The sequence below is a fragment of the Podarcis filfolensis genome (genome assembly GCF_964270895.1).
Source record: "Podarcis filfolensis genome assembly, chromosome: 8".
Classification (NCBI taxonomy): domain Eukaryota; kingdom Metazoa; phylum Chordata; class Lepidosauria; order Squamata; family Lacertidae; genus Podarcis; species Podarcis filfolensis.
The window spans coordinates 64,018,915-64,043,395 of NC_139611.1; the positions used below are offsets into that span (position 1 = coordinate 64,018,915).

The window sequence follows — 24,481 nt, forward strand, 5'->3', positions numbered from 1 at the left end:
AGATTATACCATGGTGGAGAGAGAAAGAAGGACTGTAAATAGCTTGTAACAGAAATGCTTGTGCAACCAGTCAAGCAATAAAAAAGCTCTTGACTGAAGAATTTGAGTGTGACTCCTGTTCTTGTCCTCTGCCTCCGGGGAAAGACTCTGCTACAAACAGTAAGAAGTAGTTTTACCGAAGGTGCCACCACACAAGCAGAAAGCGCAGCGGAAGTGTGTGGGTGGTTACCCCTATTACATACAGCACACGATTTTGCCTGGCTGGAAGGTGTCCTTGAATTCTGAGAATGCCTCTTGCCTGTCTAGTTGGAGAATATACAGGTTTGTGCAAAAAACCGAGGCATCCTGGTTTTTCGTGTGTGAGATCGCAGCGGCCATTTTGGGTGTTGCACTCTTGCTCGCTGTTGCACTGCACTCTTGCCCCAAAGAAAGCACGGCACGGGTCATGTGACTCACCCGGGCACACGTCCTGGAAGAGGCACGTCCTGGTTTGGAGTCTCCAAAAGTTGGACAGTATGCAAAGATAAATGTTGCATTTGTTGCCCTGCTTGCTTTAACCTCAGGGCCCCACCTACTACTGGCATGCGGCCCCCAGAAGAGTGTGCAGAAGGAAATGCGGCCCTCGGATTCAAGAAGGTTCGCCACCCCTAGAGTAGCAGGACTTACTACTGCACTGGCCTGACTGAGAAACCAGCTGCCACTTGCCCACCCACCTCACCCGTTCCTTCAAGCTGGTCATTATAAGAACTTACACAAATAAAGATGCAATGACTTGCAAGACTTGGCAATTTCTTCCATACCTAGCGGTGGGAGCAGCTGCTGCTAACCTTGTTAGTCTCAAAGCATGAAATTCAACTAGGACAACTAAGGGTCAAATATTTTAAGGAGTGGTATCAGTTCAAATGCTTCACCTAGAATACAGTGCCCCCCTGCTTTGTTAATCATTTTGGTTGTGTTATTCCTAAAATCAACAGGAACAGGGATACCTTCATTATATCCTACATAAATGTATAGCAACCTGGCATTTGGGGAATTCTGACCTCATACAGAGCCAGTGCTGCAGCATAAATCTCACCCGACCAAACAATTTTGAAAAGGGACCAACGATGAGAAAAGTGGTTTTAAAATGCGAAACTGCACACACTTCGAGTAGTTTAGTTGCTGTTTACCAAGGTTGGCAAACAGGTTTGTGTTTGTCTTTTGCTTTAAAGTGGCAGGAATGGAATGCAGCAATAAATCGAGCATGAAGGGTTGGGAGGTGCTTGCCTTCCTTTGTGGGTTTTTTTGTTTGTTTTTAATTCTAGTGTCTCATTACCTTAGTCACAGGTATTCACTTAAAAAAATTAAGGTGCCCAATTTTTTGTTTTTTTGCTTTTGCTCTTAATTTGAGTTCTTTGCATGGTTGGCATTGGGGGAGAGCAGTGCTGTGTGGCAGGCAGAAATCAAACAGGTAAGTTTTTCTAGTGTGGAAATCCAGTGATGGGGAAAGCTTCAACTATTCACAGTCCTGTCTGTCTGTCTGTCTGTCTACTTGTTTGTGATGTGATTTATTTTTGGGTCCTCTACCCCCATTGAAGGCATAAATTTGCATATGACAAAGGGTATACAACTTTAATGCAAAATTATGTATTCTTTTGCAAGTACAGCAGAGGGCCTGATCCATATACTATATATTGGCAACAGAAAATTTGGCGGCACTTCACTAGATGCATGAAGTGTTATCCTGAGCTGCAGATTGAAGGTTAGAGGATTGTAAACAGTCAGGTCAGAAGAAAATGAAATGCAGAAAAATACAGATTATGATAATTCCATTATTAACAGTGGCCATTCACCCCAAAAAGTTGTTGATAACATAGACATCCTGACATTGGTAAGCCAATTAACAAATACAACTTTTTTTAAAAAAGGAGTCCCACTATATAATATTCTCTCTACTCCCCAACCATGTATATACCAGCAAGTCAGGATAACCCTTCATACATCTATTGAAGTAACTGTAGTCCACAAAAGCTTATGCAGTGATAAATTATTTTGTCTTTTAAGCTGCCATGAGACTCAGGGCTAAAATTTGCACTGTGTTGATTTAAAGATTTTTTTATAAATAACATGATTTCTCACTGCTAATTTATGATTTCTCACTAGCGAAATTATTTAAAATGTATAAAGGTGTCCTAAATGTTTGCTGGAAGTGTGCAAAAATGTGAAGGGACATTTTATCATGCTTGGTGGACTTGTAGAAAAGCCGAGAAATATTGGCTACAAATAAATACATTGCTGCAGAAGATTTTAAAGTTTTATATTCAACTGAAGCCAGAACTTTTTCCTGCTAGGAATAATGGATATACAATTAGAAAAAGACTATGGATCATTATTTCAATACATGATCACAATGGCGAGACTTTTATATGCACAAAGATGGAAAGATCCTTACCTACCATGGAAGAATGGTTGCTAAAATTACTGGACTTCGCTGAGATGGCAACATTAATGTGTTTAATCAGAGAAAAATCATTATCAATATTTACTAAAGATTGGAAACCCCTTATAGACTTTTTGCATGAAAAAGAAATTGAATGTATAATATCTAGGTTTGAGGATTAAAGAAAATATTGGTTTGTAGAAAGTGGAATTGTTGGATGTTACCTTGGATGTATTGAATAATTTTCTATATGTAGCTGACAGAAGAAGAATCAGAAGTTCTTTTTCCTTTTCCTTTTTCCTTTCCCCCCCTCCTTTTGGTTTGTGTTTAGATTAGTTTTTTTATCTTTGATAAAAATATATATTTAGTATTTGTTATTAAGCTCATTGTTGTTTTTGCATGTAGTTCCCTCTTTTGGCCAGAGTAGGGTGGTAGTATGCAGGCAATGTTCCTCTCTGGTGTCCTTCAGGTCCCAAAGTTTTAATCAAAACCGTGCACGTTTAAAAGGGCAGGGATGAACCACCTGTCCCTCTCTCTCTTCCTTCCTCCCCTCTCTTTTTAAAATTATGTAATGATAGGATAGCCACCTTTTTGCCTTAGCAGGAAATACACCTGTTTTATTCTTACCTATCATGCAGCTGCTGAAGGCCTGGGATCCCTGCCCAGAAAGAAAAAAAGGAGGCACACCTAAGTGGCAAACCTGTTGCTCTATTCCTAACCTGAATTGCTGACCAGTGCTTGTAAATGCCATCTGAGCCAAGTCAACTCAGCCTTTCCTTTCTACAGCAGAGAAGCAGACAGGGGTTGAGAAATTCTATGTGTCCTGACCTGCTTAGTCTGACAAGGCATTAATCTCCAGGGTGAGTCAGGTTTGTGCTTTCACCCTGCCAAGCCACCAACAGCGTTCCAAACATAATTCCATGGAAACAGGAAGGAAACTTCCCCTCCTGTTCTGAGATACGGGCTGGTTGAAATAAAAAAGCAAGATATTATATGAGGCCAACACATAGGTAATTTGTCAGATTTTTTAAAAGCATTCACCCATCTTAGCTGGCTCTTCTTCACAAGCTCAAAGGCGCAGTGGTGCCATCAGAGAAGGACTTTGGGGCAGAATGAGCGGGAGGGACCCCAAACACATCTAAAGGGCAGCAGGAGTGGGGGAGAGATGTGGGCATTAAAGTCAGAGTCTAAAACAGACTCCAACCTGGTGCACACCAGGTATTTTGGACCACAACTCTCTTTAGTCCTTGTTGCTTGAGGCTGATGGGAGTTGTAGTCCAAAAACATCTGGAGGGCACCAGGTTGGAGAAGGCTAGTCTAAATTACCTAAGTGCACCACTGCAAAAATGCAAGGAGTAACGTAACATAGTAGACACACACCCAAAGACATAGGCATGCATGCATGCATAAGGAAGAGTTGGGTAATGCCTTTATTAAGACCAACTGTTGTTGGCATCCGTCTGTCTCAAGAGACAATGGAGTGCGCCTCTGGGAGTGAACTCAAACCGCTGCATTAGCAGCACCGAAGACACTTTCCACGGTGCACATGGTGGGCAGTGTATATGGAGGTGCCCAGATAGCAAGACCCCACTCTGGGCCTCACTGATATGGTCCAAAGGAAAGGAAAGCAATCCGTTTGGCACCAGCTGACACCATCCAGCTGTCTTAGGGACTCCGCTCCGGATTTGTGTAGGGTTAACTCCTTAGCCTTTTATTTTCTTGAAGATTTCCTGCAAGGCAGCAGAGTTTTAGGATCAGTTTTCCTTCTCCTAGATGGGCTACCTTTCCAGGTTGGCAAGCCTCATCTGCCCCTCACTTCTATCTAAAGCACTTGCATAAGCTGCCTTCTTGACCGTTGGACTCACCATTGGTCTCATCCACTCAGTCTGCTGGGATGTGGCCACTGTCACATGCTGGCAGCTTCTAGAAGCCACAGGTGAGAGCAGAGTGCAGGGTGGGGACCAAAGGTGGTTACGACTACCCCAGAAGAAGGAACTACCCCTCCCCTAACACCCCATACACGCCTAAGTCCAACTAAAGGTTCATGCCTAACACTCATCCTGATGAAGCTTTGATATACAGTACTCAGAAGGTTGTTTGTGACCCAGTAGATTAGATGGTCTGAAGTCAGGCTTCCTTGTCAATTCCCATCATCCCTGACTATTGCCCATGCTAGCTGTGACCGATGGCATGTACAACTCCAACCAATAGGAATGGCCAGCAGGGCTGCTACTGCTGCCCTCCATATATACATCCCAGTATTTATTCCAGTCTTTGGCTAATTAAACAATTTGTGGCCTTTTAAGCTGTGGGAGGTATTGTTTTTGTTTGTTAATGTGGTATGCAGTTTGTGTTTTTCTATTGTGACCTTCCCTATGATCCTCGGGTGAAGGGCGGTATAGAAACTTAACAAATAATACCAGTAATAACAATACCCCATGGGGCAGTAAACAATCAAACAAAACAAGAAATGCAATGGCCCCATTTACACTACACATTTGAAGCAGTATCAGTCCACTTTAAAGTCATGACTTTGCAATTACAATTCCTAGGGTGATTTAACAATCAATCTCTTTTCCCAGGAAACCCTGGGAATTATAGTTCTGTGAGGGGAATTGGGGTCTCCTAACAACTCCCAGCAACTTTAACAAACTACAGTTCCCAGGATTCTTTGGGGGAATTTTTTAATATGGTATGATGCAGCTTGAAAGGTGTAGCACAGCTGGGGCCTGGAACAGAAGAAGAAGAGTTCTCAATAAAACACTCAAGCTAAAAACAACTATATTGTGAATTTAAAGGCAAATAAGTATGAGAACATGTCCTAAGCATTTGTAGCTGGGAAGGACATTGCAAAGCTGGTGTGCCACTAGTGACAAAGCCCAATATTCAGTCACTGCCTGAGTAGCTACAGTAGTAAATGAAGTACCCAAAGAAAGTACATAAAAGAAGAACCAGACCTTATCCTCTCTCTTTCCTATGACTACTTACATTACAGATGGGAAACCAAGGGCTGCATTCCCTTCTGGGCAATCTTCCGAGGGCCACATGCCAGTAGGGGGCAGCACCAGAGGCAAAAGTGGGTGGGGCAATGAATGTAAATTGACCTTTCTATGATAGGTTCATTTCTACACACACACACACCTCTCTTTTCTCCATCCAGGCAAGCATCCACTCAAAGTTCAGGGGCACAGTCCAACCTGGCAAAAACATACAAGGAAGGCATGTAGCGAAACCAGTAGGGGGTGTGACTCGAAAGGAGTTATGACCTAGGGAAAGTCTCAAGGGCCTAAGGTTCTCCACCCCCTGATTTACAATTTATAATATTCTGTTATATTTTGGGCGTTTCATTAGCAACAGGGTGGGGAAGCAACAATCGTGAGGGTTTTTTTGTGCAGGTTTGGCATCTGGCTTTGAATCAAATGAATGTCAATTGTTGATTCTCAAGGTTTCTTGTTACGGGACAGAAAATGAAAAGCATTCAGTCCTGCCAAATTTCTAGGCTGAAGCACAATAAGAGCACCTTCCCAAGTTCTGAATGAGTCTGTCAAAAGAGGGAACACTCCTCGCCGCCCCAGATCTCAGGTTGCCAGAAAGATTGGAATCCTCTATGCTTCAGCATTGCAGAGCATGAGATAGGCAGGAGAAAGATCAAGAGCTGCTGGCTGATCTCTAGAGGATCAGCAAGGATTTCTAACTACTACTGATTGTTTAACACAAGCAACGACAATATAACTTTTCCCTGCCTAAATGAGGCTGATGAAATGACGGAAGCTAAGCAGGGGTGGACTGTTGTGTGAAAGGCCTGTGAACAGTTCTGGTACTGAAAACAAATTCCTTGGCTCAGATTGTGCTCAGAGGCACCCAGTTCTTTAATTCCAACAGAATGCCTTTGCACCTGTCTCTGGATAGTAGATATTCAAGATCTGGTACAAAGCAAAATGGGTCTCACAAGTCTCCCCATCCCTGATTTAGAGCAGACTCTCAACGATCAAGGTTTCTGCAACATGTCATTGATGTAATAATGCTGCCTTAGGGTGGACTCATACTGGACCATGCACACATATTATTGTGCTTTATTAGTTGCACTGCAATGTTTCCTCAGTGTAGTTGCATTATCAAAGTCTGGTGCACTATAGTGCAACGAAAGCAGGATAAACAATAACTCGGAAGGAGCATTTGTGGTAAAGGAGGTTACAGGATTTCAGGAGGAAGCTATGGGACATGCACTGACCAGAAACGAATTAGTATGACTGTCCCAGACCTTTTGCAGGCAAACAGAACTGAAAGCTGCATTGTGTATAACTGCCCTGATATACCATCATGAGCATGAATAATCTTGCATGCACAATAAACAGGACACCTAGAGGCCCCAGTGCAGCACACCCAAGCTGGGGGGCAGTGCAGCATATTTTAACCCTGTGCAATGTTCAGGGGAGAAGTTACTATAGCACAGAGTTGAAGTGACACATATGTGTGGATCCCACCGTCTAAAGCTTCATGATGTTCCCATCAAGAGCATTTTGCTGCGCCCAGGCTCAGCACCCTAGAAACCCTGTGTCAGCACTCTGCAGTATCTTTGGGAAAGGGTTGAGATTAGTTCATCTCTGTGGGAGTTGCTGAGTAATTCCTGCTTGATCTATGGGTGCCTGTGCAATTTGGGAATGATGTGATAATGGGCTTGCCCCACTTATTTCCATAATCCTGGTGTGGGGGTGTTTAGCACCTTTTTGATCACTCAACAAGCATAGTGAAAGCAGGGTAAATATGAAGGTCTTCTCACTCTTCAAAAGCTAATCAGATTTTTAAAAGCTAATCTGTAAAATGCTAACTTGCCCCAAAGTTTCTAAACCAGATGACTTTAGGTCCAACCACCCAAATGTGGAGCATTTGCCCCTTGTGCATCCTTTAATTCTCCCTTCTGCATACAACGTTCACAGGAAACAACTGCTGTCCCAAACTTTCTTCCCAATAAATTGAGTTTCCTTATCCTCAGAAAACCCAAAAAAGACATCTGCTCCAGTTTAAAAACACTCCAGGCAGCTTTCTGTGAATGCATTTGCCCATTTTAAAAAAATATTTAATGCAGGTGTTTTTGATGTGGAGTAGCTTATAAAGGGGGGTGGTTGCTTGAAATGGTAAATAGAGGGAAACGGGGAGTATGGATGTGGAAGCTCTGCATTAAAATCACATTCAAATATACAACATGGACTGCCACTGCCAGGGGACAAACTGACTACATGAAATGTGGATTTTGTGGGCAAGTCTTGATCGGCCTGTAGATTAATAACAAATTTTAAAACCAGTAAGAATACCTTGCCCAGTATCACTGCTCCTTGGAAATGAAGGAGCCTTTTATGGGACATACCTTATCTGAATGTGTATCTGTATCAGATTTACATAGCTATGGTTACATTTGAGTTTCTTCGGTGATGCTTAGTAAATAAGGACTCTTTGGTCCAGCAGCAGCAAATCATTCCTGGGAAGCAGCCCAAAACAGAGGAGTGTGTGTGTGTGTGTGTGTGTGTGTGTGTGTGTGTGAGAGACAGAGAGAGAGAGAGAGAGAGAGAGAGAGATTTCACTTATGCACAGACAACCAGTTGCATGCTAATTAGATGGTACTAATTTGTGTCACTGTCACAAAGATGACCCAAGGAGTGATAGTGCAATTTCATCTGATGGCTTCCAATTTTACATCCTATGAATCAGAATGTGGCACACTAAGTCTTATTTCTGTATCAGCCTTGAGGAAAGTCAGGTCGAAGGGCCAAACCAGACAGCAGTTTTGTGAATTTAGGGTTGCTATAGGTCCGGTAAATTGAAAAGAAAAATGTCTGGGAAAATCCAGACGTATGGCAAGCCATGTTGACATTGTTTTTGCTGATTTCCCTTTAAAAAATAGCTCAGAAATGTCTTTTTTTTTGCGGTTTTGCAAAAAAAGTTCAACAACCCTAGTGAATTGTTTTTAAAAGAGTCAAAAGCAGGTGTAGCCCCCCCCCCCACTACACACACACACACACACGCACACACACACACACACACACACACAGAGTGTTGAAGGGGGGGGCGTTACTTTTAACACTCCCCACCCAACAGATACTCTGCAGTCTGGGAAAGGCTGTGGCTGTGTTTACACTCCTTCCCCTGGAAGTGTTCCAATAAAGATTGGTCCCCTGTGCCTGCTGTTTATCTTTTTAACACCCCAAATCATCCTATTGCTGCTTGTCTGAAAAGTGTAATGAGTAAGTGGCCTCAAGAACCTGGCCTATTTGCTGGGTGCGAGTGGGAGGAAATTAAGTGAGTTTTAATGGGCAGTCAAGATCAGTGTTCTTCAACTTTGCATCCTCACATATTTTTCAGATTTCAACTCCAATCATCCCCAGATGGCTTAGCCAATAGCCAGGGATTGTGGATGTTGCAAGTCCAACAATATATGAGGATCCGAGGCAACCAGGAAGAAAACCTTGACAAAGATTAGATCAGTCTTTTTTTTAGCCCATATACTGAGGCCACTTAGAATAATAATGCAGAGTACACAGTTTTAATGTCAGATTGCCGTAATCTTAAGGACAGCTTGATGTAGATAAACTAATACCTTGAACAGGACCAAGAATATCATTTCTTGACAGCTGCAAGAATTGTGTACACACCTAACACAGCCAACCAGAGTGTCTAGTACCTGATCATCAACCGAGTGTGCACTGCATAGCATGTCGAAATTCAACTTGCAACAGAGTAATGAGTGTATTAATAAGTCTACTTAATTATTCCCCAAGTGCTTTGGCAGAAGGCAAGGAGGCATAAAGTGCCTTGCCGGAGTTACAAATGACAAATTGCCTGCCAGTTGAGGACAGCACTTCATGCATCAAGAATTAGATCCTTGTTCACAAAGGCTTGTGCCAGCATGGATTTATTAGCATTTAAGGTGCCACAACATCTTTGTCGCTTTCCAGTTGCAAAGTTAACACTTTCAAAGAGTTTGGGCGACTACTTGATTGAACAGCACCTGCAGGCTGATTTCAAAACATTTTTTCCTGCTTTTTGTTTCCTTATGGGAATATATTTAAGCCCAAACCTCAACTTAAAATACAAGATGAACATACACCCCCTTCTCCTTCCTCTGCCATCTTCTCACTGGCAACATGTAGATGGGAAGCTCATTCAAGGCAGAAATCTGTCATTTCTGCTTACGAAACTCTTCAAAGCTTATATATATACATGGACGAAGCTGCATAAATGTATATATAACAAGAAATCACTAATGAGTTTCACTCAACAGGCACTAGGCTGCAGCAAGAACCAAGAGTTTATTACAACTTATTTGTTTTTAATTTATAAGCTGTCATTCCATATCAAAGGATCCTAGGGATTGCATGGGATAAATACTGCAGCCTAGGACTATTTACCCCTGCAGATGTTATTAGCCTGCTGAGGGAGCATGCCTGTGTGATCCTCTACATTCTGCATGCAAACACATTGAGAGAGGGCACTTGTGGATACAGGTGCACTGTGGGGTACTTTTGGGGTAGTGGTTCAGGGCCTACATGTATCTGCCTTCCCAGCTTTTAGAACATGTCTGTTCATGTCTGTTCAGAAGGAACAGACGTATTGAGGCAGCTACATGGTTCACTGCCAGAGGTTCCACTTAGGAAGAGTGGGAGACATCATTCCCCCACTAATGTTTTAGACCACATGTGATTTTTCCACAGGATATGCTCTTATGGGCTCAGTGGTTCTATACAATGAGGGATTGTTAGTACATAGTATGTGTCATGGAAGACCTTGAGGACAGACCTGTCGGGAGCCCAAACAAGAACTTTATTGCCCCTCTGCAACATGAACAAAAGAGAAATACCTGACTCCACAAAGCTAGCAGCTGAGTCCAGTGCCATCTTGTGACTAAACTATATAATGTCACTATCCACTTAGTATGCCTGCCCACAACATAAAACGTTTTTGCTTCAGCAACAAAAACAAAAAATGATTGATGGTAACATTGAAAGTAGTTATTATAAGGAGGGAAAGAAGTAACTATAACAAATGTTCTCAGATTTGACTACACCTTCATGAAGAGGACTGCTCAGTGGTAGAGCATGAGACTCCTAATCTCAAGGTTGTGGGTTCAAGCCCAGCGTTGGGCAAAATATGCCTGCATTGCAGAGGGTTGGACTAGATGACCCTCATGGTCCCTTCCAACTGCACAATTCTACGATTCTAGGAACCTTCTCTCAGTCTAACCTACCTAATAGGACTGTTGTGGGGATGTGATGGTAGGGAAGAACCACATACATTTCCCTGAGCTCTTTGGAAGAAAGGCAGGCTACAGATGTGTAATTTATAAATAATTCTTTGTGACTAACTCCACAGTCACTGAAAACCAACTATTCTTCTCCAGACACCTGTTGCCTGTTGCCAGCACAACTCAAATGTTCAAAGATCAGATACCACAAATAATCTGATTAGATTACAAATGGATGATTAAAAAACAACAACACTTTGTTCTTTTCATTTATGTTCTTAGTTTTTAAGGTACGCACTCCAGTTATGCTTACATGTACCCCTGAGGGTGAAAGGATGGCTTTGCTCTTTTAATTAAAGCTACAATTCCCACGATTTTATCCAGAATCCCTGGGCCATAAAAGCTGGTGCTTGCAGCCTCCCTGTAATAATCTGGATGGCCATTTGAAATCCATGGTATGTTCCTCAGCCCTATTATAAAGAGAAAAGAATGAATCTTCTCCAAAAGTATATGGTCCTAAACTGAAAGCATGCTGTGATCTTTACTGACCAGTGCAACAGCTAGTAATTTGCCCTGTGTGAGATTCTACAGTAGATGTGTGTTTACCTTGGAATTCTCTCTGCGAGTGTAATAAATGTGTGGTGATATATTGCAGTGAAAAAGAAGCAGGCAGGAAAGCATTCTCTCAGCTTGAGCCACGGCAACAGCACTCAGTCACAACAGCACTGAGGATGAATGCTCAGTACAGGCCAGGCATTGTCTAATCTCCATGTAAGCTTTGTGCAAGCAAATCAGGATGAATGGTCAATGAACAAGCTGCCTGGAGCAACCCAATGTTACATATGCCCTCCTTCTGCTCCAGGACTTTCATGCCGCTCCAGCTGGGCAAGGCAGGGAAGGATACCCTGAAGCAGTGGTCAGACCAGGATGCTGGGTCCCTGGAGGCCCTGTCCTAGCCTAGATCCATCAACCTTTGACTGGATTGACCTGCTCAGCGAAAGGGGTTTTGCTGAGGGCCTCTGTTTACACATATAACAAACAGAGTACATATAACAATCAGAAGCCACACAGGCCAGCTCTGCCCTCCTCCAGCTGCTCCTCTAGCAGAAATGTAATTTCCATTTCCATTCCAATAATTAACAATAGAAATAGTATAAACATGCCAGCATCAACATGTTAACCAACCACAAAACCGGGACAGCACCACTGGCAGGGATGGGGGGGGGGGAAGGAAAAACATCCAGGAGCTTGAAATAGGATTTATTCCAGGTCCAATTTATTCCAGATGTGTTCGGGACAAATTCTTCCTTGGGGCATTTTTTTATCAGCAATTTTCATCCAGTATGTTGGAATACTATCAAGACTCAGGTTTGTTCCAAAACACACTGGGCCTGTAATAAAACTTACTTCAAGTACCTGGAGTTATTTGCTCTTTCCTTTTTCCTAGCATCAGCAATGGGCTTCTTCAGACCCACTGCGTCAACACCTGCCTGCATTTACTCCCCTGCCCCCGAGGACTGAACACTGGGTAGCAGCAATTTAGTTGAAGGTCGCCATTTTGTTTCCCTCATAATTTACCACATTGGTTCTGGAAAAAACAAAAGAGCCTCTCAAGAGCTTTGCTTCTCTTTACACTTTAAAAGGAAATGGGGGTGAGGAAGCCCACCACTCTGCTGCGCTAACCACCATAATAATTAATATTTTTTTTATTTGTACCCCACTTATCTGAATGGGTTGCCCCAGCCACTCTGGATGGCTCATAAACAAAAAATGATAAAACATTAAACATTAAAAACTTCCCCATGCAGGTCTGCCTTCAGAACTTAATAGGCATGAACTTAATGGGCAGCAGTGAGAGCCCCCAAGCCATTCATCCTGAGCCCTTTGGCCATTTTCCTCTGTTGGAGATTATTATTATATTAATTATATTATATTATATTATATTATATTATATTATATTATATTATAATATTATATTATATTCCACCTTTTCCCCCAGAACCAGGACTCAAGGCAGCTTACAAAAATTAAAACAATCACGGCTAAAATAAAAATGCTAAGATAATAGTTAAACAGCAATTGAACTGCAATGGAATTAAAACAAGGTATATATGTTAAAATAGAGATAGTAAAAAGAGCACAGCACTATTTAAAAGCCCTTTCCTTAAAAGCAGCCAGTTCCCAAAGGCCTGCCAGAATAAAACAATCTTCACCTGCTGGCACGGAGGGAGCCAGTCTAGCCTCATGAGGTAGGGAATTCCAAAGATATCAGGGTGTGCCACAAGCCTTTCATTCATTCCCTAAGATCACTAGCTGAGTAGTGGAGGACATGGCCAGTGTTGAAGTAAGATTCAACTGCCCGTCCCCCTGGCTCCTACACATGGCTGCCATCTTGTCGTTTGCCACAGGCAGCAAAAGGCTGTAGCTCAGCGGTAGATCACCTGCTTTGCATACAGAAGTTTCAATCCCCAGCATCTCCAGGTAGGACTGGGAAAAGACTTCTCTCTGAACCTCTGGAGAGTCACTGCCAGTCTGTGCAGACAGAACTGAACTAGATAGACCAATGGCCTGACTCATAAGGCAGCTTCCTATGCTCCTGTACCCAAGGACGTTTTGTCCCATTAAAACTGGAGTGGCTCTGAATAACAAAAAGAAAGTAGGTTCAACACTTGTGGTGTCCCACTGCCATGTCTCACTCTTCATCAGTGTGTAACGTGGCTCAGCAATTACCCACAACACCGAAAGCTTATGCCCAACCACATGATAATAACAGAAATATAATGTTGCCACAGAAAAGCATTTCCACAGGTAAAACCATGGGACAAAACCAGCTTCTTACTGAGCAGCCTTCTGTTCTTCATCACCTGACTGTGGGAGGCTCAACCAACATTGGTTTAAAATCATTCACTGTTTAATTAAGAATGCAAGAACAAAAAAAGAGATCTTACTGCATCAGGCCAGTGGCTCATCTGGCCCGGCATGCTGTTCTCACAATAGCCAAACAGATAATGGGAAGCCTGAAAGCAGGACCTGAGTGCAATAGTGCTTTCTCCTCCTGCAGTTTCCAGGAACTGGTATTCAGAGACATACTGCCTCCAATGGTGGAGGAATTGCAAGCGTTAAGGAATGAGATGCACAGACTATCAGCTTTCCCCCTGAAATGCTAACTTACTACATGAGGTGAACAGTTTATGTGGGGGAAATGTGACCTCTAATCCTCCAGAATACTACCATCTCAAAGTCTGCTACTTCATTCTGTTGAATGTGTAACACAGCCCATAGGAATGTGTGAACAATTTAAGCTAAGTCGGTCCATTGGTCCATCTGCCCAGCTCTCCAGGGTCTCAGGAAGAGGTAATTCCCAGGACTGTGATATCTGTGACCTACAGCCTTTGTACTTGCAGGAGAAAATTTGACTGGCTTGCTTGGTCGAACAATACCAATGCTATCCTTTTGGACGTTTGCTTTGTCTCTGTTACATCATACCTTCCATTTCTGATATTTAGATGTCGTTGCATATGTAGCCAAAATGGCACACCCCCCCACCCCACATACACACAGGAGGGGGGTCATCTGGAGGCTCAGGGGAGCCCTGAGATTTGCAGAAGTACCAGAAAACCACAACCATTTAAACAACATGGGAGGGAGGATTCTATCAGAAAAACCCAGTGAGAACTGAACATGCTCAGTGGACACATAAAACTGACTGACTATGGTGATGGTATGTGTGGATAACTGGGGAGAGGGGAGAATGAATGCCATATCCTGGAAAAGGGCATATCTGGCTGGTTGGAATGCTGAACAGGAGCAGTCCACACTGCAACATTTTGTTGCAGATCCCATTTGTATCAATAGTCTAAAATATGGAATGAGGGACATAAGAACTGGAACAATTAAAGCACTAATATATACTAAGCCATTGTGGTTTTTTTTTTAAATGAAGTAGGTTCCTAGTCCTTAAGGTTTAACACCCAAGGGTCCTATGTTCTGAATAGTTAGTGTCTGGAGAACGAATGCCCCCCACTTGCTTAGTTCTGTATCTTATTTATGCCCTAATCCTTTCTTACAAAAAGGATATACTATGATTCTGAAGACTTGGGGCTAGAAATATGGAAACTCTTGGCCCTGTGAGCTGGCTGGGAGGTGGTGAGAAGGGGAAAAACATGGCCATTGAGAGTTTGGCACCTGCCAAATGAAGTCAGTGCCAATTACGCACAAGCAAAATATGCCACAGAGCCAACAGACTTCCGGTTGCTGTCTCCTATTTAATATGGCCTTTGGCATCAGACAAGTTGCCCAACCATGTTTCAAAATCAGGCTGATTACAGATTTGCGGATACTGAAGTGCTAGTGAAGTGGAAAAATCAATAGGTGATATGGAAACAGTAGGGAGAAATAATATCATCCATCTCTAGCACTGTGGCTTTAATTACTATTTTTTTACCTTCCGTTACCCCTGAATTCATTAGCTGAAGCTGAGGAACCTCTGAATAGGCACACACTATAATGGGCTATTCACAAACTATCCAAGTGTATGGATAATGTTGTAATACAGGTCAGTTATAATAAATAAGGCACCGGACCTATTAGTTTCATCCGGGTGGAGTCAGGCATTTCCTGTGTCTGACCTGCTCTCATTGGACAGAGGCACTTAAGTTCTTGTTTAGCTTTCTGACTGTTACGTCCTCAACACCTTCCATGACATTCAGAACATTGTAGGGGATGCTGGAGAAATGTTCTCGTCCTTATATGCAGACCCCATCAGTACTAGACATTTAGAGCAGGAATCGTACTACTTTAAACAGTCATGGCTTCCCCCAAAGAATCCCGGGAGCTGTAGTTTGTTACGGGAGCTGAGCATTGTTAGGAGACCTCTATTCCCTTCACAGAGCTACAATTCCCAGAGTGCTTTAACTCTTGATCCCTCTTCCCTCTGGGAATTGTGGCTCTCTGAGCAGAGTAGGGGGTCTCCTAACAACACATAGCACCCTTAACAAACTATAGTTCCCAGGTTTATTTGGGAGAAGCTATGCTTTTCTAAGTGGTATGATACAGCTTTAAATGTATAGTGCAGATGAGGCCTCAGCTCATAGAAGACCCTTGACCTGACCTTTCGGGCCTCACCACTGTTTTGCATGAACTGAGTGTGTTAAGCTGGAACACCCCCAGCCAACACTGTTCTGTGGATGGATGAGGTAAGGGAAGGTTAGCAGTAGTAATCAAGGCATCCTCCTAGGAAGCGTCTCTGCTATGGCGCTCCCATTAAACTTCAGAGGAGCCCCCAAACTCCACAGGACACAGTTTGGAAACCACTGTTTTAGCAAATACTTCCATGGCCTTGGGGAATGCTAGCAGAAAACGTGGCCCATGAATTTCTGCATCCCATTTCCGTGGTCTCTGGTACCTATTTCTGTCCCTGTCTGCAAGCAATATTACAACGCCCTACTCCGCCATGCAATGAAGCCCATGTTAATCTGCTTTTACATATGCAATTAACTAATGTGTGAGAAAGCACAGGCATTAATATTTAGTGGGGTTGGGTGTGAGCAGTGAATAGAATGCCAAGGACCTGCTGAAAAGGAAGGGCATCCGTTGCAATCAGGGACTTTTTCAATGTGTAAACTGTGTCATCCTAAATATATCATAGGATGACTGAGTTGAAAAAGGCACAGAGGCCATTTAGACTACCCCCCCTTTTTTTTGCAAAGCTAAACCCATTCAATAATAGAAAGCTCCCTTACACCAAGGTGTCCCATTCGCCCCTAGAGCTCAGTTATGACAACACTGACTGGCAGTGGCTCCCCAAGGTACCAGGCAGGAGATTTACCTAGCACTACCTGAACCAGGGACCATCCACATGCAGTCCTTCCATGATCTAGGAACTTAGATTGTCAGTCTGAGAGCTGATTGTCATTATACTCAATTCACACCGCTTTGGAGCATTTTGGGCCAAAAAGCAGCTTGTGATCTAATGCGAGCAAAATAAAGGAACTGACCAGAAGGCACCGTAAGTACAGAGAGAATGGAAGGCAGCATTATATTGTGTACTCACAAGGCAACATACTTGCGCTAGCATATAAGTAGTATTTCACAGTGTTGTTCCCCTTGTTGTGTGTAATGATGGTGGGGGTGGAGGGAGTAATCAGATATTTTGATATTATTGGCACCTCCATGATGCGTGCACATACACACACACACACACACACACACACACACACACACACTACATAATGACAAAAAAATGGAACAAAGCATTCCATTTTGTTTTGTGGATGTAGTGGGTCAGACTAAGACAGAGGAGACCAGGGTTGAAATCACCACTGAGGACTTCCTTTTGTGCCACATTTCTAGGCACAGGTCTGTGCTTTAAATCTCCATCTCTGAGCCCTTTTTATTTTTTGCCCTAGTGCTTTAAAGGTCAGTGTGGATGAGCCCTTGACTATGAAGCTCGCCTGCAGGAGAAATCTTGATTCAGTTCACCATTTAAAGACAAATCTATTGAAAATTGCTGCAGAAATATGGAGAACTGAATTTAAGAACGGGAAACTGAGAGGACTGAAATTGGCAATTCCTTCCAACCTTTCTGGCCAGGCACTCTCAGCCTAATCTGCTTCAAAGGGTTCCTGAGACAATAAAACAGGAGTGGGGGGGCAACCATGAAGCTTGAGCTTTTTGGAGGATGCAAATCTAGTAAAGAATAAACTTTGAAGTGTTTGTTTAAGGCAAACTTTGAAGTGTTGCTTAAATTATAGCATGTGTGGCACGTTTTAAAATTAATATATAATATAGTTCACTTGAAGTGGCCTAGCCACTGTAAACAAACACAATGACCTAGAATGGGCAAACAAACATCATCCCACAGCAATGTTAATCATGCTAGCAAAATCTAGGGCATGCTTTCTGGTTGTCATCTATGCATGTATTCAAGGCACTCCAAGTTCCAAGCAAAGGCAGTGATCCTAAGCAATGGTAGCCTTTAGGGTCAGCTCCTGAATGTTGCTCTTGTGCAGGTGGGATAGGCAGCTTCCTATGCCCCTATCAGGTGGTCAGTAGGGTGACATTGGGAGAAGGCACCAGAAGACACCTTGTCCAGGGTCTCCTCCTTAACTGACCTGGTGGAGTAAGCTGGGGAAATGACCTACACCACACACACACCCAACACACACTTTTCAACTGATTGCTACATCTCAGAGTCTGTAGTCAGGCGACCCTGCCTTTATTAGGTGTTTGTCATGTGAGAAAGGGGTCCTTATTTCCGACTATATTTCTTGCCCATCTTTCTCTAAAAGCAAAGAGCCAAGGCAAAGCCTTTACTCTTGATTTGGAATGTCTGAGCTGGAGTGCACCTAAGGAAATATTCAGTTTTAACTGATTTTAATATTGCACTGTATTTTATATTGTTGTAAATTACCTGATTGTCTTAAGTGCTCCTGTAAAGGTTATTCAGAAATACATGTTTCCCCATGCATGCTGTTCACATCTCCTGCCGGGCAGTGGCGTAGCGTGGGTTGTCAGCACCCGGGGCAAGGCAAGTAATTTGCGCCCCCTAACCCGTGGATTTTAGCAGGGGGCAGAGAGCTGCGAGTGCGAGTGCGCCCCCCCCCCCAGATGTTGCGCCTGGTGCGGCCAGCCCCCCCTGCACCCCCCATGCTACACCACTGCTGTCGGGTGTATGACAAATGCTTGCTAATGGATAAAACTCTTTTAAAGAGCAGGGCCATGTTCTCTTGAAAAAGGCGAATATATCTGCGCTTTTCACCATGCTTTACTTTCCAGTTACTTTGTAGGTGGGGGGAGCAATAAAGATGGTGAAAGACTATAACAAAATAATTGCTTTTGTGAATCTGACTGGAGTCAGGACAGACACTGAACTGAATTAAGTATTTACATTTTAAGTGATTAACAGTGCAATCCTATACAGAATATGTCTTCTCAGAACAAGTACCATACATTTCAATGGGGCTTCCTTCCAGGGTAGCAGGTGGATAGGATCACAACCTAAAGTTAAATAAATTCACATATTGTGAAGCCAACTTCTCATTGTGGGTGCCTTGCCAAGCTACTTCAGGAAGTGTGAAATAATTAATTTTTATTCCTTAAATGATAACTTAATACACAGAAAGCCTGTCTTTTTTCATTTACATTCCCAATTTAATGTATTTGGGCTTCTTTGAGAGGAAGGACGGAATAGAAAATTTAATAGTAACAATCATTTCCAGAAAAAAACAGCCTCACAAGAAGTAGCATACCTTTCATTTGCAGACCTGTTGCTTCAAACTTGCCCCAGTGACTATAATCCTAAACAGTTACAAGAGAACAAGCCTCAATGAACTCAGTGCAAGTTACTTCTGAGTAAATGTGTGTGGAACTGTGCCACACAGCTGCATTGAACTTCCCTGTTGATGAAAACCTTCGAAAGAGGAAGCCTTCCTCACCATTTTAAACACAATTCTTTTTCTTTCCCCCTTCAGTTGTGTGGTACAGAAATCCCCTGGATGACGGCATTACTCTAGCCTTCAGTCAGATGAGGGTGGAAGCCCAAGCACGGAGGTCAGGGAGGATCCAAGCCTTGAATCCTGCTCATTCCTCTCCATGACCTTGAACTTTGCTGTCTGGACCATCAAACAAGAGAAGCTGTTAACAGCGCCTTTCTTTGACCCCCCTCAATTCCTGCCCCCATGCAGTGTGCACCAAAGACTCCACTCTCTCTCAAACGCAAAACTTCCCACTCGCATTGCAGCAGAGCAAAGCATGCAGGGGAAAGAACAGACACTGTGGCTCCCTTTCTCTCTGCCAAGACATGTCTCTCAAGCTATTCTCAGCAGCTCAGGGCTGGCTGGCACACCTGCTGTAGTGTGAGGCTTCCCAAACCTGTTCCCCCACGTACCTGTTGGCTGGAGATCCTACTGCTACGATGTCTGTCTCTTTCGCCAGCACACCATCCTCCGAGTGCAGTCGATCAGTTTCACTCTGGTCTGCCTCACCCACTCCTGGGCTGGTCTCCGATCTCCACTGCAGCGTTGCTGGGCTCCCAGTGGCAAGAGTCAGTAATGGCCCGCACACCTTACAGGTTCCCACCCCATGCAGCCCTCTGCAGTTTTGGAATTCCTCGCTCGCTGACAGCTGGGTAGCTGGTCCGGCTGGTTCCTGGTGACGTCGCTCCTTTCTTTTCTCTAACTCAGCAACCCCCAGAGAAAGTGTTTCCTCCCCAGACGGGTGACACGACAGGCTTCTTTCACCACAACTGAATGCGGGTTCTGCTTCAGCCCTCTCCGCCTCCTTGGTCATTGTAATCATTATCTCATAGCGGATCTTTGGGGCATTCTTGCCCAGGCTGATTTTAATGGCCAAGGCAGAATCTGCTACCTCCAGAGGCTGATCAACAGGTGGGCTTGCTGTGGCCGTCTTAGCATCCTCTGCACCACTGACGTGCTCAGAGACGGACTCTCCAAGGCCACTGCTGAAGCTCAGGTTCTCCATCTGTTCTGTATCAACAGGGTGGGACGTCCCCATGGTCAAATACCCTTCAAATACACTTTCAGTCCACTCTGAGGCAGGCTTGGGGGCCTTGCTGTTTTCTTCCAGGACTGATGGGAGCTTGAGGGCTTCTCCTTTCATTTCGGGAGCTGCTGGGCAGCACAGAGAAGAATTACTGATGGAGAAAGACCCTTCCCAAGAGCTTCCATCTCCCCAACAAAGCAAAGAGTCAAAGGATGTGGAGGGTTCTGGGCTGGTCCCTAGAGAGTGTGTTTCACTTAGCCTAGATGAAGGCTCAGGTCTCTCCTGCTTTTCAGATTGATTTTCAGCAGGATAAAAATCAGCCCTGCTCCTCATATCCATGTCACTGCCAACAGCTGGTCTCTGAAGCCGCCCCATTGACCAAGGATCGCTTGCCAGGTGCCCAGGGTGCTGAGAGAGTTCAAAATGGCTACTCTGTCGCTTGTGCCAAGTGAGGTTCCCAAACTTGCGCAGTAGGCCATTCCTCCACAAATCAGGCTCTGAATAACTGAGAGCCTGGGTCTGTAGGATGGGAAAAGAAACTGTGAGAAGACAGAGACTATGAAAGGGGGGGTGGGACAGAAACCCTGTATATGCAACAGTTGAACAAGATTATATATGTTTGGGTTGCCTGCAGCTTTGCAAAAAGATCCACAGCAGTAAGTAGCTTGTATAATATTTTACTAGCCTTCATCTCTGAATTTGTCAGTGTTATTAACTTTTGGCTTAAAAGGGGAGAAAGCCCAGCAGTTCTACAGCTTTCCAGCATGATTACCTGGAGGCAATTTTTATGAACCATAGGTGACTAGACTGATGTATTTTTACAAGCTTGGCAGCATGTTATTTGCTGAATGGAAATGCCTGTTTAAAAAGTATGAGTTTTGCAGTCTTTATCAAAACAACGCATACATAAACACAGAATGCAAGAATAGATACCAGTATTAACTGCCCCTCCCATAAATCCCAGATGTAGAATCACTATGAATAAACACTGAGCCAAAATCACTGAATCAAAATTTCCAGCTATAATAAATATTTTGCCTTATGCTTGTCTAACTTAGACTGATCTTGTCCATCAATCAAATAAAAAAATGGAAACTAGTTATCCACAAATTGTTTTATGCTATTAATTAAAATATTTATAAACTGCCCTTCAGCGCAAATTCTCAAGGCGGCACATTATAACAAGTTTATGAACAACAACATGAGCCTTTCAAACTACTAAAAGCCATTAAAAGTCAATCAAAAACAAACTTTGGCACAAGGTAAAAGATAATGGAAGAAAGTTCCAAACCTGGGGTGCCACCACCAGGAAAGCCCTGTCTCTGGTAACTACCTAGCTCACCTTAGAGTGGGGTGGAGGACTCAGAGCTGGGCCTCTGGTGATTATCTTAGACATGGTTGGATCCTCTGACTGGATGCAAAAGCTGTTGCATGGGGAGCTCAGTCCCGCTTGGTCACTATATCCCCCCACATTCACTGGCCAATTTTGACAGACGGGTGGGATTTACCTCCTATTAATCACCTGACATTGATATGAAGTCAGATAATGACAGGTGCTGGTCCTGCACTCCTGCCAACTTTGGCCTGTGGGGTGGGAGAAGTTAAAAGATTTGGCCCACCAGGCCAAAGCGGTTCCCCACCTCTGCTGTAGTAGTTTCTGTTGTCTGTGGAAGGTTCTCCCCAGGAAGGCCTGCCTGGTGCTAACTTTGTGGCCATTTTGGCGCCAGGGAAATATGCTTTTGTTTTCCCAGCACCAAAGACCGAATGTTCTTACTCTGTTTTTAATTAAGCTTATGTATTTTTATTGCTATATTTTAGTCGTCTTGTAAATTGCTTCATGACCTTTTTGTTGTGGGAAATTACTCATTGGTTCAATAAACCTAACCTAACAAATAGCCATTAACTCTAATTCTAGCTTTGCTGTTCTGGAAATGCCCTGAACAGGGATGGCCAATATATTTTCCTGCCTGAGGAGAAGGACAATACGGCACTCCTCTTTCTATATACAAAAGGCAGGCAAGCTGGAAGTCAAATCTTACTACAATACTGATGACGGGACAGCATCTTCCATTGGGCCTGAGGAAGGCAGGTTCAGGAGACACAGGGAAGGCCGCGTGACACTCACAACTCTGTCTCCAAAATCTTGGCACTCTCTCAGTCTCCTGGCAGCTGCAACCCAAAGCAGCTGCTTCACTCTGCCTAATGGGAAGCAAACCTTTGCTGGCCCCTGGGAGAGGATTTTAAATTGCAGAGTAGACCCTTAGGGCAGTTTTATACAGTCAGCTGTATTTAGGGATGTTAGAGAATTCCATCGGAAATGGGAGCAGAAATTGCCATAATTTGCATGTTTGTCCAGGGTCAGGATGGAATGTGAGTGGCATTCTCTATTTATTTATTTTTTTAGTCTGCAGATAATAACTATGATTTTTGCATTGTTTTCTTGACATTTCCCCTCCATTGAAATAATTACATTTGTTTTGGTCATAGCAGAATAGCAGTTAGCTAGATGGACAAGGTAGGTTTTGGCGAAATAGAAACAGCACTGGCTGTGAAGAACACAAGATGCAATGGAAAGCCCTCCCTCCTTACATTCCTAGCTGTGTGGGGGGGGAATTCCTGGACTACGTAGTCTGCAGCCAAAAGAGGGGCAACTTTCGGACATTGGCCTGTAGGAATCTTAATATAGGAAGTCCCCTTTTTGTTCCAAGAAACCTCAAAATTCTGTACTGAAATAAAACCAATAAAATGTATGCTGCTAAAAAAAACCCCCAACAACAACATGCTAATTAGTAATCAAAAGTTAACAAAATATACCCGAACCCTACGCTACCTGAAAATAAAGATAATTGTCTGGAATTATAATGTTGTTTTCTACCATTCCCTCCTCTCTTCTCATCTCCTTCCTTCCGTTCCTTTTCCTATCTTGCTTGAGTCTTTTTTCTTTCTCTTTATTGTTAATTGGTTTTTTTCATTTGGAAATGAAAATAAAAATAATTACAAAAAAAAACCCATACTTTTGTAAGTATGACCCTATATTCAGAAGCTTCAATTACTTTTTAAGGGAGATTTGGTCGCAAGAACAGAAAAACAGGGCAGGCGGGCTGCATGGGAAAGCGAAAAGGAGGGTGAGACAAGCCACCATGCCAGGCACAGAAGTCCCACCTCTTGCAGCCTTTACCAACACACTGCTCACTTATGTTCAAGTCTTCGGTTCACAGCCATGAGGACTAGCCACATAGCTTTCGGAATGTCAGTTTAGCATTGAGATTCTCAAGAATCCAAATGTTTTGTATTCAACAAGCCTAATTATACTGGAGTATCTTTTTCTCCCCAAGCCAGATTTTTTTTGAGGCAGGTCCTAAGTCCTGTAGCCAACTGTTGGCTATTTGTAGTGATACTGATTAGGCACATAGCAGCAGGGCGGCTTGTGTCCTTAATGTAATCCTCACTATCCCCCTTGACATACCAGCTAGTGGGTGGTTCCACTTGTATCAGCTGAACCCTGCTGGGATTTGGGCCCTGCCCTCCCTCACAGCAAAGCTCCAGCTGCTACAAAACAGCCCAAGGGTGCTCCACCCAGAGGAGCTGCTGATGTAGCAGGAAATCACTAGATAATAAGCGGCCAAATGTGCACATTCCACACACACCTTTGGAGATTACAGCTGCCACCCAAACACGTCTCCACCTCCATGTACTGTAGGTAAAGCAAACTGGCCTCTAGAGATGGCTGTGATTGAAACAAGGGCGATTCACTCTACGATCTTCAAAAGAAGCACTAGAGAAGACACTATCTCCTCCTTGCTAGACCCACAGCTAGCAGAGAGAGAGAGAGAGAGAGAGAGAGAGAGAGAGAGAGAGAGAGCCAAAAGAACAACTTCCTCCTCCGTAGTTCAAGTTGTATTTTGTGCTGGGGAAGCATCATGGATTCATGGGTCTAGAGCAGGCCCTTCAGAATCAATGCATGTGACTAACTTGAGTCTGCTAAGTTCATTGGGTGTACACTGAGCAGAACTTAGCTGGATATAAACCACAAGAACCTGCCTTCCAAATCAGATCATAGATCTTCGTAGCTCAGTATCGTCTACACTGACTGGTAGGGTTTCAGAATGGAGCTGTTCCCAGTCCAACATGGAGATGCCAGGGCTTAAACCGGGAACTTTCTGAATGCTAAGCATGTGTCCTACTAGTAAGCTATGTGGCAAGATCTCATTTAGCTCAGATGAATCTCTTCTGGATGGACATCTCTGGCTTCAGGGACCGTAAGGGAAACACTTGGGAATTTTTGCAGCCCACACATTTCCTTTTCTAAACTGTGTAGGTAATGG

General features: G+C 43.6%; 1 protein-coding gene across 1 annotated transcript in view; it reads right to left on the reverse strand.

Moving 5' to 3' along the window:
• CRYBG2 (crystallin beta-gamma domain containing 2) overlaps positions 1-24,481 on the reverse strand; it is a 58,608-nt gene that overhangs the window by 26,288 nt on the left and 7,839 nt on the right. Inside the window, 1 exon segment of the mRNA XM_083625702.1 lies at positions 19,543-20,675. Within this exon segment, the coding sequence (XP_083481828.1) occupies positions 19,543-20,675 (1,133 nt within the window).